The sequence below is a fragment of the Hipposideros armiger genome, unplaced genomic scaffold (assembly GCF_001890085.2).
Source record: "Hipposideros armiger isolate ML-2016 unplaced genomic scaffold, ASM189008v1 scaffold_210, whole genome shotgun sequence".
Classification (NCBI taxonomy): domain Eukaryota; kingdom Metazoa; phylum Chordata; class Mammalia; order Chiroptera; family Hipposideridae; genus Hipposideros; species Hipposideros armiger.
The window spans coordinates 433,648-450,411 of record NW_017731560.1 but is presented as its reverse complement, the minus strand read 5'-3'; the positions used below and the strand labels follow the sequence as shown (position 1 = coordinate 450,411).

Here is a 16,764-nt window from a genome sequence, read left to right as displayed (position 1 = left end):
GCGTGGCAGACTTTTTTAGAAGGAGAGAAGAGGAAGTGAGGTGACCATTTCACGGGCCTCACCCTGCTCTGAGTGTACCCCAATCCAGCAACGCCCCACAAATTAACTTCCCCTTTGCATATTGACGGTCTCCAGTACACACAGAGACACAGTTGCAGCTAGGAAAGGCTGTCAAGCTGAGTGCCTGCTGCGCTGGCTTCCAGAGCTGTGCTTGGAACATGCGGAATGCTTTTGTCATTAGCGCATTCACCATTTCCACAGGATAGAGGATGGCAAACTGCTTGAAACTACTCCTTACACCTCCATCAGTTCTGGCACCCCTTCCTTTCCCCAATTCCAAGCTTCCCACAGTCCACTTGCTTCCTAGAGGAGAAGGGAAAATATGCCAGCAATTCTCATCTCAGCTCCGGGGTGAATGATTGGTCACACATTTGGGAGGAATTGGGTTAGCCTATTTTGCATGGCCATCATATCCGGGTGTTCCGTTTGTGCACTGTATAAGGGTAACACATCTAAAGGGATGCCATTCACCTCATGGTTCTGTACTGATTTCAGTGAGAGCACACAGATGGACACACAGATCGTGGAGTCCTGGCACAGGGGGAGAACACCGTCTTACATAGGAGAGTGCCTTATACATGGTTGTGCATGCACTCAGAAGAACATGAGCACATACCTACTCAGAGACACATAGCCACGCTGATGGGTGTACCCTGTCCCAACTGCGCTCTGGGTGTCCCCTGACATTGCTTCTTTTACCTGCCTATTCCTTTTGCAGATCCGGGTCTGCCCCCACCCCCAACCTGACATGATCACCTCACCCATGCAGTGGTGGTGGGAAGAGGGCTGAGGGGGATGCATGGTGCTGGTGGTGTACAGGCCCTGTCCGGGTTGTGCCTGAGTGCGTGAGAATATGGATGTAGTGTCTGTGCAGCTGGGCAGAGCTGCGAAGCATGGCTGTTCAGACTGTGTAATAATATGTGAGCATAAAAACATTTTATTTGAGAAAGGGAAGTCTTTTCCTGATTCTCACTGAGGTGTTGCATGGGAAGCCCCACTGTTTTGGTCTCTGTGTGCTTCCCACTGTGCAGAGAACCCCGCCTCTGCCCCCAGTGTAAAAATGGGATGTTCAGGCTCAGTCAATGCAAGCCTCTTATTTCTCAGATGAAGAACCTATGTCCAGGAAGGGAAAGCTTTGGCCAGTTCTTGGCTGGCCCAGGGTGTCTGAGCTGAGACAGTTGGGCCAGGGAGGGGTAGAAGATACGTACCAGTATTGTCCCCCGGAATCCACCAGGTACATTTCATCTGAGGACAGCTTGCGGTGGTGCTCCTTGGTTGGGCTGAGAATGGGAGAGATGCTGAGAAAAGGAGCAGCCTAACCCTGCACTGTGGGGGTCCTGAGTGAAAACAGAGGAAGAGCCCCCACCCGTGGGGTTGGGCTTCTAGGCTGATTTCTTTGGGAAAGTCAGTATCTCCCAAAGGGCCCTGGGAGAGTACTCAGCTTCTGCCACTAATGTCCTCAGTGTGCATCTGTTTATCTTGCACTTCACAAGCAAGTTCCTGGTCCCAGGGGAAGAGAGAAAGGAAAGAGCCCAGTATGTGGGAGCTAGGAGAGACTTAGAGAGCACCCAGTGCAGCCATCTCCTTTTACATAAGGAGAAACAGACCTGCAGAGGCCTAGGGGCTTGCATGAGGCCATGTGGTAAAGCTGGGAGGGAGCTGAGCCTGGACCCTGACTTAGTCCAGTGCTTTTTCTCTAACCTCTGCTGCATACAGAGCAGAGAGCCCTGAGAAGCCAGGGAACAGGAAGGGTGAATACTCGAGGGTGGGCCTGGAGAGCAAGATTTTGTAGGGCCAAGACGTTCCTACACTGCTATTCTCTAGTGGGGAGAAAGAGCTGGACCAAGGCACCTGAAGCCTTGGGAGAGGGAATTTTGGGATAGGCCAGGCCAGCACTTGGAGGGAGTCTGACTTCTCCCTAGTGGATTCTGGGGGACAATACTGGTATATATCTTCTACCCCACCCTGGCCCAACAAGGTGGGGTACAAGATACATACCAGTATTATCAGGGAATTCTGGGATAGGCCAGGCCAGCACTTGGAGGGTGTCTGACTTCTCCCTCCCAAGGCTGAGGCATCTGGTCAACTTGCCCTCCCAAATTTCATCAGGCAGGTCTGCAGGTGTCTGTTTTCTGTGGAGCCAAACACCTGGCCAGCCTACTTCTTGGGCCCACCATGGTTGGTTCAGGCTGAAGGAATGGGCCTTTCTCCCTATGCACTTGTGAGCTCTAAGAATTAACTAACATAACTCACAAGACTCTAAAGAAAAGCATCCAGCAGCAGCCCTGCCTCCCTTCCAGATCCCTCAGCCTTGAGCACTGACAAAGCCCAAGCCTCTTGGGGGAATAATTGCTCAGGTCTTTTAATTCCAAGGAAACTTCCAACCCCTGGCTGAACTCCACTCCCCACCTATAGCCCCCATAGTGCTAAAGTCCTCAACATTTAATATGGGCTCAGGTCCCAGAGCACTCTCTCCTCCATCCCCTTTCTCCTTATTCACATACACTTGGATCTTCCCACAGAGCTCTAGAAAAGTCTTTCTCCTGAAATACCTGTAGTGGGCCAGGGCAGCATTCAGACCACCAGCAGAGATGGTTTGGAAACTGGGTCCAGAGGAAAAATTTTCCTCTCTGCAAAGTACAAGGCAGGTATGGTCAATGAATGGGCTCATGGGCTAGGAGGGGTCCAGAATATCTAACAAGAACAAATGCAGGTCATGGCTGCCTCTAACTCAGCCAGACTCTCCCAGCCCCACCTCCTGGTTCCATCCTCTCAAGCCCCAGCATGCCACTTATAGACCATTCAAGGTCAGAGAAGGAGGGACTGTAGACATCAGTCATTCTCTTTCCACCTCCATTTCACAGATGAGGAAACCAAGGTCTGTATGATTCACATTGTTTCGTGTTAAAGCAAGAGTGAAGAAATTTAGCTTCCTGTATTTAACCCCCCGCCGTCCAATGCTGGAACAGCATCCTGCACCTCAAATCTATAGTTTGCCCATGGCCTGGGCCAAATGTGCCCTCAGAAACCTCCCTCCTCAACTTGATATTCTCGAATGGTCCAGGGGCCAACAGGCCTGAGTCAGCCTACCCCAGGGAGAACGGGCTTATGCCTGAAGCAAACAAGAGGGAGCGCAGTTGCGTTGTTGCCTTTGCAGTTTTGGGGGCTGGAGAGCGTAATCCAACACCTCTTGCCTAGCACTGGGACCACCCAAGAACCTGTTACTCCTTGGTCTAGAGAGGCACCCCCAATACAAAGAGGGTCTTCCTTCTCTCTAAGTAAGGAGACCAAGTCCCCCTTCTTGTCCCCACCCTACATGAAAAGATAGCCAAAAAAGAGCTGTAGTCCTTCACCCTCGGAATTTATCCAGCAGCTCTGCCCCTGAGAACTCATCTACTGTGCCTTTGGGGACGTTCTTTTCCAGCCAGACCAAGTAGCGGATCACGGGCACAGCATCCCGCACCTGGAGTGAGGCAAGTGGAGAAGCCTGCTGAGGAACAGTCTCTGGCAGGGCTCAGGAAGGACAAGATCAGGTGGCTGCTCTGGAAGCTGAGCTTGAAGAACTCGAGGGTTTCACGGGTTATTTGATGATATTAAGGGATTCTTGTTAATGTTTATGTGATCACAGTGTGATGATGTTTTGAAAAGTCTTTATCTTTTAGAGATACTGATGTGTTGTCGGAAGAGAAGATACACTATCTGGGATTTGCTTTAAGCTCACACAGCAGCAGAGGGTAAGGAAGTGGAGGTAATGAATGTGGGCTTGCAGACGAAATGGTATTGGCCATGACTTGATGACAGTTGAAGCCGGGTGGTGGTACATGGGGATTGTTATGCTATGTTCTCCACCTTTACATACATTTAAAATTTTCCATAAGAAGAAGTTTTCTAAAATGAGGTGCTTTATCCTTATTTTAACAGGACTATCCAAAAGAGTGAGCCATCCTCTTGCCAGGGTGAGGAAATCATTATAGAAAATGCTTATTTAACACTTGAGCTATGCCAGGTGGTGCTCAAAGCAATACATGTATCATTAATAGAATAATTATATATATATATAATTCTATTTTATATAAAATTATAGATTTATATAATGTATATGATTATTACATATTTATATAAGTATATATTTATATGTATATACACATTATATGTATGTAAATGTATATACATATTTATATAATATATGATTGTATATTGATTATACATTATTATAAACATTTAAAATAAACATATATTAATCATTTATGAGTATTTATTATATATAGTTGGTCCTCTGTATCTACAGGTTCCATATCCATGGATTCAACCAATCACGGGTCAAATACATTAGAAAAAATTCAGAAAGTTGGTCTCTAAATAATACTTTATAATGAGTATTTATAGCATATTTACATTTCATTAGGTATTATAAGTAATCTAGAGATGATTTAAAGTATATGGAGGATGTGCATAGGTTATATGCAAATACCACACCATTTTACATAAGAAAATTAAGCATCTGAAGATTTTGGTATCCAAGGGGGTCTTGGAACCAATCCCCTGTGGATACTGAGGTATGACTGTATTATTTATATTGTAATGTTATATGTGGTTTATATATTGTATACTATATATATATATTTTTACATTTATTTATTTAATCCTCAAGACAATCCTGTGCTATTGAGTACTATTGTGATCCTCATTTCACAGATGAAGTAACTAAGGCCCAGGGAGGTGAAGCGTCTTGTTCAAGGAGGTGAGTGGAGGACCTGGGGTTTGATCTCAGACACCCTAGCTCCAGGGCCTGTGCTTTAAACCAATGTACCATGCTGGGAGTATGGGAGTAAAGCACCAGTAGGTACCCAGGAGTTCTGTGTCCACTTCTTTGTTTCATTGAGGGGATTTTCAGGCTCTTCCTGCAGGATTTCCTTTCTAACCCATCAAACCAGGAACTCCCAAAAGGCTATTCTGCCTGCCCATGGACTTACATGGCTGGCCTTGAGGAGAGTCTGCTCCTTACTGTTTTTCACCGCCTTGGTCACCATCACTGGGGAGTAGGTGTCTGCTATGAGTTTCTCCTGTCAAAGGCGGAGAGGAAAAGGTTTGGGAACCCTCTCCAGTGCACAGCAGCAGTGTTTGAAAAGGATTGGTAGGAAAGCCTGGCTGAGGGTAGACTTGCTAGGTCCTATGGTGGCAATGACCTTTACTTGTGTGCTTTCTGGCTGTACAAGTCTTTCCTAGTCTTCCAAGTCCAGCTTAGCCTTCTTCCCTCCCTTCCTCCATTCCTCCCTGACACTGGATCCCACCAGCACTCTGAGACGGATAAGAGCTTGGACCCAACCAGTTGATGGGCTGTTCTGACAGTGTGAGTTCCCTGCACATATCATACCCTAACATCTGCCATTTATTGAGCACTGGGTTTTACGTGCACTATCTACTCTAAAGCTCCTCAGAGCGACTTCTCTGAGGTTGAGATTCTTATTGCCATTTTACAGGTGAGGAAACAGAGGCCCAGCTTGGCTAAGTTAGTTGTCTAAGGTCGTTGCACAGCCATTTTGGGGCAGAGCCAGGACTCAAGTCCCAGGTTTGGCAACCTCAAAGCCGCTCTACCAGGCTGTACTCCCTTTAGCTTCCTTGACAATCTCTGAGCTCTCTGTGGACAGACATCCGGCTTCTTCTTCTTCCTTCTCTTCCCAGGGAGGCCTAGAAGGGGACTCACTGCACCATTGTCGACTGAACAACTGCCTGAATGGCTGAGGGCACCACTTTAGGTGAGATTTACCAGGGCTAGAATGGGGGCAGTGCCTGGCCCAGGCTAGGGCCTGGCAAACCCACCTCAGGTATCACTTTGTAGAGCCCATACATAGTGTAGCTGGTCCCAATCCAGATCCTCACAGCTCCTGAGGCATAGGTTTGGACGCTGTCATGGACTTGGCTGTAATCTTCAAGTTGCACACACATGGAGCTTGTGCAGTTGGAGTTCAGATACTGCAGGGTCTCAGAGTTAAAGCGACTCTTGTTTACAAATAATCTGGGTGTGAAGGCAAGATTGAAAGGGTCCTGACGGTGTCTAAGGACAACCCAAAGGACCAGAGGACCTTTGCTGCTGAAGGTCAGGGAGCCGAGCAGACCAGGTTTCGAGTAAGTGGGAACAGGAATCAAGATGTCAGGAAAAGTTCTAAGCTCATTGTAAGGCTGCATATTGAGACAGGGTAAGTGGTGCAGCAGTGAGAGATGGAAATTGGAGGAAGTCCGCCATAGCAAGCCAAGGAAAAGCCATACCTGATGGAAGAGTCCGTGAGCAGTGTGTAAGAGTAGAAGAAGGGGTTATAAGGGATGTCACTACTGCGAAGATTGAAGAGCCCTGGGGAAGAGGATTGATGGAGACTATTTATGAGACTGAGCTGCCTGAGCCCAGCCCATCTGATGCCTTTGTCCCGCTGTTTGCTTTGGACCCCAAAGATTGCCAGCAGCACACCTGCATCATCTACCTTTGCATGTTTCTTAGTCTTTGGGTGGGTGGGTGGGGGTCTCTGTGGCACGGATGAGAGCTATGGACCCTTTCTTTCAAAAAATGAAGATACCCAGCCAGCAGTCAGCACGCAGTTTTAGTGGGTTCCCAGATTATCTGAAAACAGGTGTGCTGGGTGTGTGAGTGCCCTAGGATGATGGCCAGGCTGCTAGGACGTATTTGCTGGGTCTCTTCCCTTTCATGAAACTGAAACCTTTGCTGCTGTGGTCAGTCTATCCCTGCAGTGACCTGGGGGCTGGCCCCAGTTTGCCCTGGGCTTCCTGGTTGCCTTTTTTGGCAGACATGATCTCCGGTTCCCTCCCCTTCTTAGTTCTCACAGGCCATGGGCACAGAGCTCAAAAAACTGGTGGGCACCTGGTGGTTGGGGAGGATTCCTGCACTGCAGGGCCCAGGAGGCTTGGGAGTTGTGGAGACCCAGGTGCCTACATGTACTCACAGGCTGTCTCATCAAGCGCCGATAGAAGCACAGCAGTTGGGGCCTTGTGATGCTTCTGCATCTGGCTACGGATGCTAGATACTTTCTCTTGCCAGGTGCTCCCTAGAAGCAAAAGAGCCCAAAGAAAGCATAAGTGACATACCTTGTCTCTGACACTCTGTTCCTAACAGAGTTCCCTTAGGGCAATAGTTTTTCATTTCTTTAAAAGCACTAGAGTTGTACAGCTGAAACTAATTCTAAAAAATGTGTATTTCATAATCAAAATAATTTAACAAAAGCAAAACAAAACAAAACAAACAAACAAACAAGCACTGGAACTCTTTCTTTAAGCAAACTCTTACTTGTGTAACTGTTAGGGACATGGGCTCTGGACCCAGACTCTGTGGGTTCAAATCCTAGCTCTGTCATTACTAGCTGTGTGACCTTGGGCAAATTAATTAGCACCTCTGTGTCTTATTTTGCACATGTGTAAAATAAAATTGAATCATAATGATAGTATCTACCTCAATAGGGTTTTTGTGGGGAATCAAATGAATTAATATTTGTAATGCACATAGAATGGTGTCTTGGAGTATAGTAAGTCTGGTATAACTTTCTGAGCAATAAATATGCATGCGGAACAGAGATCAGGAGAGCAGCCCTAGTTGAAGGGAAAAGTGATAGGGCTGGGTCATGTTTAAGCCTCTTCTCTGCAGTAACCACTCTGCTTAATAAGCCACAGATCTGGACAAAGCCCTTCATGTACATTATTGTTTTAATTTTTATTTGGCCTATTTTACAGATAAGGAAATTGAATCTTAAAGTGATTTATCTAGGGTCTTATAGCTGACAAGAGGTGGAGCTGAAATTTGAACCCAGGTTTGTTTGACTACATGGCTCACACTCTTAATCTGTATAGACACTGGACTATCTTGCTAATATTGTCAGTCTCCAAACCTGTCCTTAAACACGGTATTACAGAGCTGCCCTTTCTGGAATGCTTGTATCCTGGTCCTAGGAGTTTAGTTTCCATATTTTATTTCTGCTCCCTGTAATGCATGTAAAGAGTCTACCTCTAAGCAGGGCGAGGAATTTACTGGCAGAAGGTCATACACATTAAGAGTCCTAGTTGGAGCTCAACCTGGAGCTGGGCTGCCATGAGTCGCCAGCAATGGCATAGGCTGCAGCCTCTGCTGCAGTGGGTTGCCATGGGCTACTGTGTGTAGCCAGCAGCCAGCGTGAGTGGCCAGCAGCCGCCGTGAGCCGCTGTCCAGAAGCCGACGACTGATCTGCCTCACGCGGGAAGAGTGCAATGATGGTGCCAACTTGGGCCAGCGAAGCAACGTCCTCCACAACTAGACTGAAGAACAAAAGGACAGCAACTTGTCTGTTCCCCTTCCCCGATTCCCTAACGCTGTTCCCCTCCTCCAATTCCCCAATAAAAAAAGAGTCCTAGTTGGTCTCAGAGATTAGCATAAATAACTTAATGTCATTAAAAAACACTTTATGAAAACAGGTAAAATGATTCAACAAGAACCAAAGCTTTGGATATAATACATGTTTAGGTTTATTTTATTTTACTGTGATAAAATGCACATACCATAAAATATATCATTTTAACTATTTTAAAGTGCAGAATTCAGTGGCTTTAAGAACATTCACAAGATTATGCAGCCACCATGACTATCTAATTCCAGAACATTTTCATCATCCCCAAAGGAAACTCTGTAGCCCTTAAACAGTCACTCCCTATTCCCGCCTTCCCCCAGATCTTGGAAGCCATTAATCTGCTTTCTGTCTCAATGGATTTGCCTCTGCTGGATATTTCATACAAATGGAATTACATAATCTGAGGCCTTCTTGACTGGCTTCTTTCACTCTGAATTCTGTTTTCAAGGTTTATGGATATGATACATTTTTGAGACCATTAATGAAAGCAAATTTAAATTGTCTGATACATATAGGTATCTTTGAGTGACTAACTTTTCATGTTCTTCCCTTTATCCTTTCTGCCCTTTAAAATCTATGAGTTGCTTGGGGAGACAGTCTCTCTCAACTTTATAACCTTAGAGACTTAAGAGCTCTGTTCTTGAGTTTCCAGGCCCAGTTCTGGCACTGGATGGCTCTTTCTTGAAAACTAGCAGCCTACGAAGGCTCGGCTTCCCCTAACTTGTGGGAAGTGACAAAACTCACACAAATTGTCTCCCACTATCCTTTATTCTCTCCCCTTCCCGACATAACTGCAACTTTGTTTATTTGAATGAGGTAAATTTTATTTTTGATTGAACAGTCTTGGATAGCAAGTTTCTTTAAAAACTGTGTCGAGATGCAGAAAGAATGATTCTGCAATGTATGTCAGAACAGATAAAGAAAATTGGACACAATTTTAACTTGTTTCATCAGACCTGCTATTTTGAAATTTCACTCCTGTTTTTTTTTACTCCTTTCCAAACAACAGATGTGCATGGGCCGCACGTAAAAAAGGAGCCTCTCAGATTGCCCAATATTCTTAGGAACCCCAATCCACTGGCGTATTCAGAATTCTCAGGAAGGTGGAGGATGGTGTTGGCCAAGACACTGATTCACAGTCAATAGCCTGGTCCTGCCAGGATTTGAGTTACTACTTACAAGAATCACAGAGCATACTGTTCTTTTATGATGTATTTATATGGTGTTAACAGGGTCATGATTATTGATAGAGTTTTTGGGGTCAGTTAATGTTCCTTTGTGGTCCAGCCGAAACTCACACCCTAATCTGTGCCACAGACTGACCCTGAGGTTATCTACTCCCTTTGTTTACCCCGGCCCACCCAACTCCAGCCATCCTAAATCTAAAGTCCTCATCACAGGAGGGCTGGAAGTCAAGGTTTGAATGCTTCAGTACAAACCAATCTCAAATACCAGGCAAGCAACTCACATCATGTTTTTTCTCTCTTCAAAAAGGTGAGGTTTTTTTTCATCTTTCTCCGACTCCCTTGTTTCCTTCCCTTCCTGCTCCCTCTTACTTCAACTCATAATACTCCTTATTTCAGCATTTCTAAATAAGGTCTGAGGACCTTTTGATTTGGACTCACGTTTGAGGGGGTCCAGAAATATGCATTTTAAACAAGCACCCCAGATTATTCTGGTGTACATGAAGATTTCAGAACCATTGATTTGTTACCTCTTAGGACAAATTTTTCAGCCAAAGGAGCAGTAGCGGAGACCCATGTTGCTACATGTTGGGAAGAAGAACTGGCTTAGGGGAATCACCTGTGAACTTCTCCTGCAGGATATAAATGGGCTGACTTGGAACTGGAGGCCTCTTTGACCCCCACACCAGGTCCACAAGGTTGTCTGTGATGGACACCAGCTCTCTGTCAGAGCCTCGGAGGGCCTTGTTATAACTCTCCCAGGAGCCTGCAGAAACAGGAAGGAGTCATTTGTCTGCTGCCCATTTACACCTCAGGAAAAATTGTGACTCAAGCAAAGCTAGTCCTTGTCCACTCTGTCCCCTGTTCAGTTTCTGTAGGCCCAGCTGCCCAGAGCCTGTTGAAGCAGTCTGACCCTCCTAGGTCCTGTCCTCATACCTTCCTCTTTCCACTTTCAAAGCCTAACTTCCCTGAGCCCACCCCAATGCTGTCCACAGCCAATTGGCTAAGCTCATCTTATTAAGTGCCAATGGCTATGGGGCCCTCTTTTGGTGCTATCCATTTTAACAGAGCTTCAATGCCACAGCCCAAAGGAATGGTAATGTGTAGGACATTGGAAAAGCTGTCAAAGAAGCCAGTTTTGAAGTGGGAGCCTTTCAGTACATGTTTCTATCCTTGGGTGGCAGACTGGCCCCCAGAGCTTAGGGAGCTATATTCCTGTGGGGAGTGGACTGTGCTTCTTTACTCAGAATCCCTCACTTCTTTTGACCCTTCCAAGCTGCATTCCAAAAGAGGGCTACCAAGTGATTCTAGTGTCCTAATTGGTAGAGTTTCAGGTCCCAGAGAATGGTTCTGGTTTAAGTACATCCTAGCCTATTCATCTGTTAGTTCTTAATGATTCCCTGAGTCTTATAGGTTGGGTCTCTGCACTCTACTTAAAATCTATGCGTTCTTTTAAATATATTGTCATTACATAATCCATGAATATATCCTTATTGCAAAATATTCTACAACCACAAGTTCAAACACTCTATCTTTAGAGTCACCCTGACCCTCCTTCTATCAAGGTATGCTTCTTTACAACCCAGGGAAGTCGAGTCACCTTCATTGGTGTGGGCAAATGTAGGGACTGAAGGAAGAACTTACCAATGGAGAAAAGGAAAGGGTCGAAGCCTATGCGCCCTCCAGGAGGAATGTTGGTAAGGAGCCAGTTGACAATGGGAGCAGTGCCAACTGAGAAAAAGACAGGAAGGAACACAGAGGTTACTTCCAGAGCCAGCCCTAGGCCTTCCAACTAGGCTTCTGTCTGTGAGTCTTGCCACGTGTGTCCTCCTTGATAGCAGCCTCAAAGTTTAGGGATGGCCTCGGATTTCCCCAGATTCCCATAGGGACCCAGCATGGCCTTACATGCACCCCCTCACCTGTAGGCCACCAAGTCTAGCTCAGGTTTCAGGGCTTGGAGGACAAACCCATGCATCTTTCTACCTTCTTTATGGAGCTCCCAGTTGCAGTCCATCTCCCGTTCAGCCTGGGTCCAGTAGCGACTGTCGGTCCAGAGACCTGCTTTCCCCATGGTCACCACTGCGATTCCTGGGGCAGAACAGAGAAACTTGGAGGCAAGGGTGAAGGTGAAGGATGTGGTTTTAGTTAGTGCATGTGCAATACAATGCTGGCACTGAAACTGTCACAGAGGTCTCTGGGAAGTGTTTCTCTCCTCCATTGGAAGGATGTGAGGCAGGAGATGTTAGAGAGCCTTGATGAAAGGATGAAGAAGCCAGAAGAAAGTGTCTTGGGTCAGGCATCTCTGCTTTGTGATGAGGGCCTCTCCAAAGGGGGTCATTAAGACTTTTAGCACAAGTGGGGGTCTGCTTTTGGCAGTCCAAAAGAGTTGATGCTGCATATAGGTGCTCTCAGGAAAGATGGTGTAGTCAGTATCAAGACTCAGTGTCTTATATGGACACAAAGCTAGGGGCTTAACTGAGGATAGGCAGAGAAAACCCAGCAACTTTGGCAAAGAGAAGGGCCCATGATGGGAAAGGCAAGGCACCTTGAAGACCAGGGGAGGAATGTTGAAGGATCAGCAAGCAAAGCTTGGATTTCATTCAAGGGGCCAGAATCAGGATGGGAGGTTCCTTCGGAAAGTGGGACCCCATAAAGGGCCTCTACATTTGTGTCTCATGTGGCTATATTAAGTAATGCTGCCCCTTAAAGGACCAGCAAAGTAAAACTTTGTCCGCAAGTGAGCCATTGTGTGTAGGGAATCAGCAGGCTCCTAGTGGCTAGACATAGAATTATCGATTGTCCCAGAAAAGGAACCCAGGGAGTGCTAGGTTGGGCCTGGCTGCAGCAGAGGCAGAGAGCATGGGAGATAAATCAGGAAGGCCATCTGCCTCATGCAGAAGTGTGGCTATGAGATGTGTGCCTTGGGGAACCTGATGAGGCATCTGCCCTGCTGATCCTTTTTGGAGTGGTGTAGGGGAGGTAGAAAGAATAGCAAGGAGCCTGTGTACACTAGGTCCTTGGCTTCTGGGACCTAGCTACACCAGGGTATCTGTAACCACCTCTGGGTCAAACAACAGAAGCAATGAGAGTAAGGTAATGGCTGTTACCTGCAGACCCTTTAAAGCCTGTAATCCACGCACGTCGCTTGTCATGTTCACCAATGTACTCGTTCTAGGAAATCAGTGACACCATCATTAGCCTTCTTCATTAAGTCAGACTCCACATGGAAGGTTCCCAACCACATCCTAGTTCTTTATGATCAGATTTAATGAGTCCTACAAGCCCAGGCATGTTGGACACATCTTCCAGGAAGCCCTCTGGAACTCATCCCCGTTCTCAGGATCATCCCTTCCTTTGAGCAATTGTATCTCTTGGAGTCTAAACCCCACAATCTAGCACTGGACTGTTCTGCAAGAGTCTTGTCTACCAGGCCAGAATGCAAATTCTGTGCAGTCTGAGATCATGTCTTTTGGTTCTTCTGGGATCATGTCTTTTAGAGGGGTTTTTTTCCCCTCTAGCTGTCCCCCTCCCTCCTCAGTCAGCGCAGTACACTGAGTACATCATAAATAACTTCTGCAGAAGGCTTTACACATTATTGTATTTTGATTCTCATGATCCTTAGAGACAGATTTCATTATTCCCATCTTGCAGAAGAGGAAGCTGAGGTTCAGACACTTACCCAAGGTTCTTTTTCTTTCCCAGCAGGTGGGACAACGAATTCAATTAATCTTATTGATACTGAAAATTCCTTCTCTTCCAACTGAGCTGGTGCTGAGAAGGTGGATGGGTTGGAAGTAGAACCAGTGGTGGGAAATGGTGGGATGGGTGGGCAAGGAAGCTGCTTTGGGAAAAGCAGCTCTTCTTCAGACCATCTTGTTTTCTGTCTGCTCTTTCTCCCCCAGCTTACACCCCAAACTCATTTAGTCTGGGGTTCTGGATAATTTCAATGCTCCATCCATTAGGTTATGGGAAGGGCTGAGCTGTAAGGGAGCTTAGCATTCTTTCAGTCAAATTCCCAGCCCACATTCCAACCTTCTACGGTAGGGTGCCCTAAATATTCATTCTGGATTTGCCATCTAGGAATTGATCAAAATTGACTCTGAAGTTGTTTATAGTTTCATTGCCCAAGGTCAAGAAGATGTGGCAATGTCTTCTCTCTTATGTAAAGGATTATATTCTTTCAGCTGCCCCAAACTCCCATGTCTAAGCTCCCCACTTCTTCCCTTTCACCTGTTAAATCCTGTCTCTGACTTCAGGAGTCTTAACAGCCTCCTGTTTGTGGCCTGTTCTCATAGGCTGACCGGGTGTAGCGCAGAGGGCAAAGGTGGGGGCGAAGCCATCCCTTACCATGTGAGCATCCGTGTCTGGGATGATGTAGGCAGAGAGATTCTTGGTGTACATCTGCTCACGGAGGGCTGCGAGCTGTGCTGTGGTATTGACCGCAGTATTTGGAAGGTACTGACATGTGACAAGAAGACACCATGACACACACACAGACAAACATTGCTTAGAGTAAATGATGGAGAAGCCACCAGCCTCTCTTTAAGCAGGGGTTGGGGTGGGTAGGCTGGACCAGCACGGAGAGGAATGGGGTGGCAGGTAATATTATCGGTTAGTCTAGAAGATTAACGTGCCTGGACTGAGCAGAGATGGAAGTGTTGAATTGCTTATAGAGGAGCCCTTTGTGATAATAATGGGACCTGAGTCCGGGATAGGAGTGTGGGTGAGAGTTACAGGGGACTTAGCACCGTCATTGGGTCAGGTCGGTGGGGCAGTCTCTCTTTGGATACCTTGGAAGTAATGTTGACAATTTAGCAAATAAAAATACAGATGACCACCCAGTCACGTTTGAATTTCAAATGAAAAAATGAATAATGTTTTAGTATAAGTATGTCCCATGAACTATTTGGGGTATACTTATATAAAACATTATGCATTATTTGAAATTCTTGGCATTCTGTATTTCATCTGGCAACCAGGGACTTTTTCAAGTCTCCACTCATTAGTCTCCAATGGCAGAGGAGAGATAATAAGTACCCGAAGCAGTTTGGGACATTGTCCAGAAAGATGCCCTCCAAGCCAAAATTTTCTTTAAAGGCTGCTTTATCTTTAAAATAAAAAGCATATTTTTTTTTGGTTGTTTTGTTTTGCCTTGTATTCCACAATATATCCATGCTTGTTTTAATGTAAAGGTGCTCGCTGGTCCACCTACCTGCCTGCCTCAGTGGTCTCATAAAGTTGACTTTGCAAGCCTATATACTCCTGAGCTGTAGTGGCTGCTGGCAGGCTCACTAGCTTTCACCTTTTGACCCACCCCTGACTGGGGAAGCTCTTTTGCCCTACTCTGGTGGTGGAAAGAATCCCTTTGTTCTCCAGTCAGGGAGCTGGTGACCTTTCAACTTCAGTCTATTGGGCCTTCTCCGGGTCTTCACACCCTAGATCTCCCTCTCTTGCCCTTCCATTGGCTCTTCTAGCCTTCTGTCTTCCCCACTCCTCCCTTCTGTGCCTCCCCCTTTGCTATTCCTCTAGAATTTTTGCTTTCTTTCCTCCCATCCTCCTCGTGCGTGGCCTCTGCCTGACTCAGCCAAAGGTTAGCTGGGGGTATTCTGCCCTCTTTCTTGCCCCTCCCCCCTCCCCCTAGCAGGGCTGCCCAGGCCCAAGACAGGACTATAGAGATAACCTGCTTTGGGAATGGGTGGGACGGAGGAATTGGAATGGAGGTCAGGCACATAAGAATGTGCTGCCTGCCCTGAGGGGTGTTAATCAGAAACAGTGACTCCAGAGTACAAAAATCAGGAGAAAGGCTGGAAAGGGAGAGGGTAGCAACTGAGCCAATGGGGGAAGGGGAGGATGATGGGAGCTGTGCGGCAGGGCTGGGTCAGGTTGGGGGTGGGGGTGCTGAGATGGGGGCCAGGGTGGAGCCCAGCCAAGGCCTCACCTGAGGGCTGGTTGAACAGTTTCTTACATCCTCTGTTTTTAGGTCCACTGGCTTTGGATGGCCCCAGGCATAAGCTAGAAACCGGAAAAAAAATCCAGGGTCACTTAGAGATCAGATAGTTTCTAGAGAGCACAAGGACATGTTCCCCCAACCCTCTTCTGCATCCCTACAGGGCCTCCATCCTTTGAAACACACGATGCTGTGTAACTCTTCTTAAGGATAAAAGTAATTACATTTCATAGGAAATCAAGCTGAATTGGATGACACCCTGGGTCACAGTCAAAGAAACATGATGTGTCAACAAGTGATTGTCATTTTTAGATGGGTTTCAGTGCTCATTAAATCAATTTTTTCCTTGTAATCTAATTGGGTCTTTTCAGGGTCTACTGAACTAGAAAAGTTGTGTGTAAATTAAACTTTTGTGATCAAATTTTCTTTGAAATGCTCTAGAGTATCTTGCTAAATAATCACTGAATCCTCATTGTACTCTTCTATAAATCTAATTTTAGGTGTGATCAAACAATATGGTGAATGTGTAAATAAAAAAATTACTACACTTAAGGACACATTGCCATTAATCCTCCTCAAAATACTCCCCCTCGCTTCAAACACACTTATCCCATCATTCTTGCCACTTTTTGAAGCAGTTCTGAAACTCCTCTTTTGTGAATGTCTTTAGCTGCAATGTCATGGCTACCTTGATGTAGTGAATCGTTTTGACTTTGGGGAAGAGCCAGAAGTTGCACAGTGCCAGATCTGGTGAATAAGGTGGATGAGGATACACCGTAATGTTTTTATTAGAGAGAAATTGCCGTATACCAGAAGCGATGTGTGACACGGTGCATTGTCATAATGAAGAATGATTTATGGCACACTTTAAAACACACCTTCTCTCAACCGTAGCTCACAACAGACTGACTGCACCAAACAAGTTGAAACTTGCCACACTTTCACCACTTATATTCAACATAGTTCTGGAAGTTCTGGCCACAGCAATCAGACAAGAAAATGAAATAAAAAGCATCCACATTGGAAAGGAGGAAGTAACATTCTCATTATATGCAGATGACATGATACTATATATAGAGAATCCCAAAGACTCCACCAAAAAACTGTTAGAACTGATAAATGAATTTAGTATAGTAGCAAGATACAAAATTAACATTCAGAAATCAGTTGCATTTGCATACACCAATAAGAA

General features: G+C 46.0%; 1 protein-coding gene across 1 annotated transcript in view; it reads right to left on the bottom strand.

The window, feature by feature from the left end:
- The window catches only part of XPNPEP2 (X-prolyl aminopeptidase 2), a 30,776-nt gene that overhangs the window by 9,580 nt on the left and 4,432 nt on the right, over window positions 1-16,764 (bottom strand). The window contains exons 2-14 of the mRNA XM_019653911.1: window positions 15,564-15,637; window positions 13,973-14,083; window positions 12,733-12,796; window positions 11,609-11,713; window positions 11,270-11,356; window positions 10,245-10,391; window positions 7,014-7,115; window positions 6,328-6,409; window positions 5,881-6,076; window positions 5,034-5,123; window positions 3,414-3,523; window positions 2,613-2,690; window positions 1,269-1,340 (exon numbers count right to left, since the gene is read on the bottom strand). Of these exons, the coding sequence (XP_019509456.1) occupies window positions 1,269-1,340; window positions 2,613-2,690; window positions 3,414-3,523; window positions 5,034-5,123; window positions 5,881-6,076; window positions 6,328-6,409; window positions 7,014-7,115; window positions 10,245-10,391; window positions 11,270-11,356; window positions 11,609-11,713; window positions 12,733-12,796; window positions 13,973-14,083; window positions 15,564-15,637 (1,318 nt within the window). The remainder of the gene's footprint in view (window positions 1-1,268; window positions 1,341-2,612; window positions 2,691-3,413; window positions 3,524-5,033; window positions 5,124-5,880; window positions 6,077-6,327; window positions 6,410-7,013; window positions 7,116-10,244; window positions 10,392-11,269; window positions 11,357-11,608; window positions 11,714-12,732; window positions 12,797-13,972; window positions 14,084-15,563; window positions 15,638-16,764) is intronic.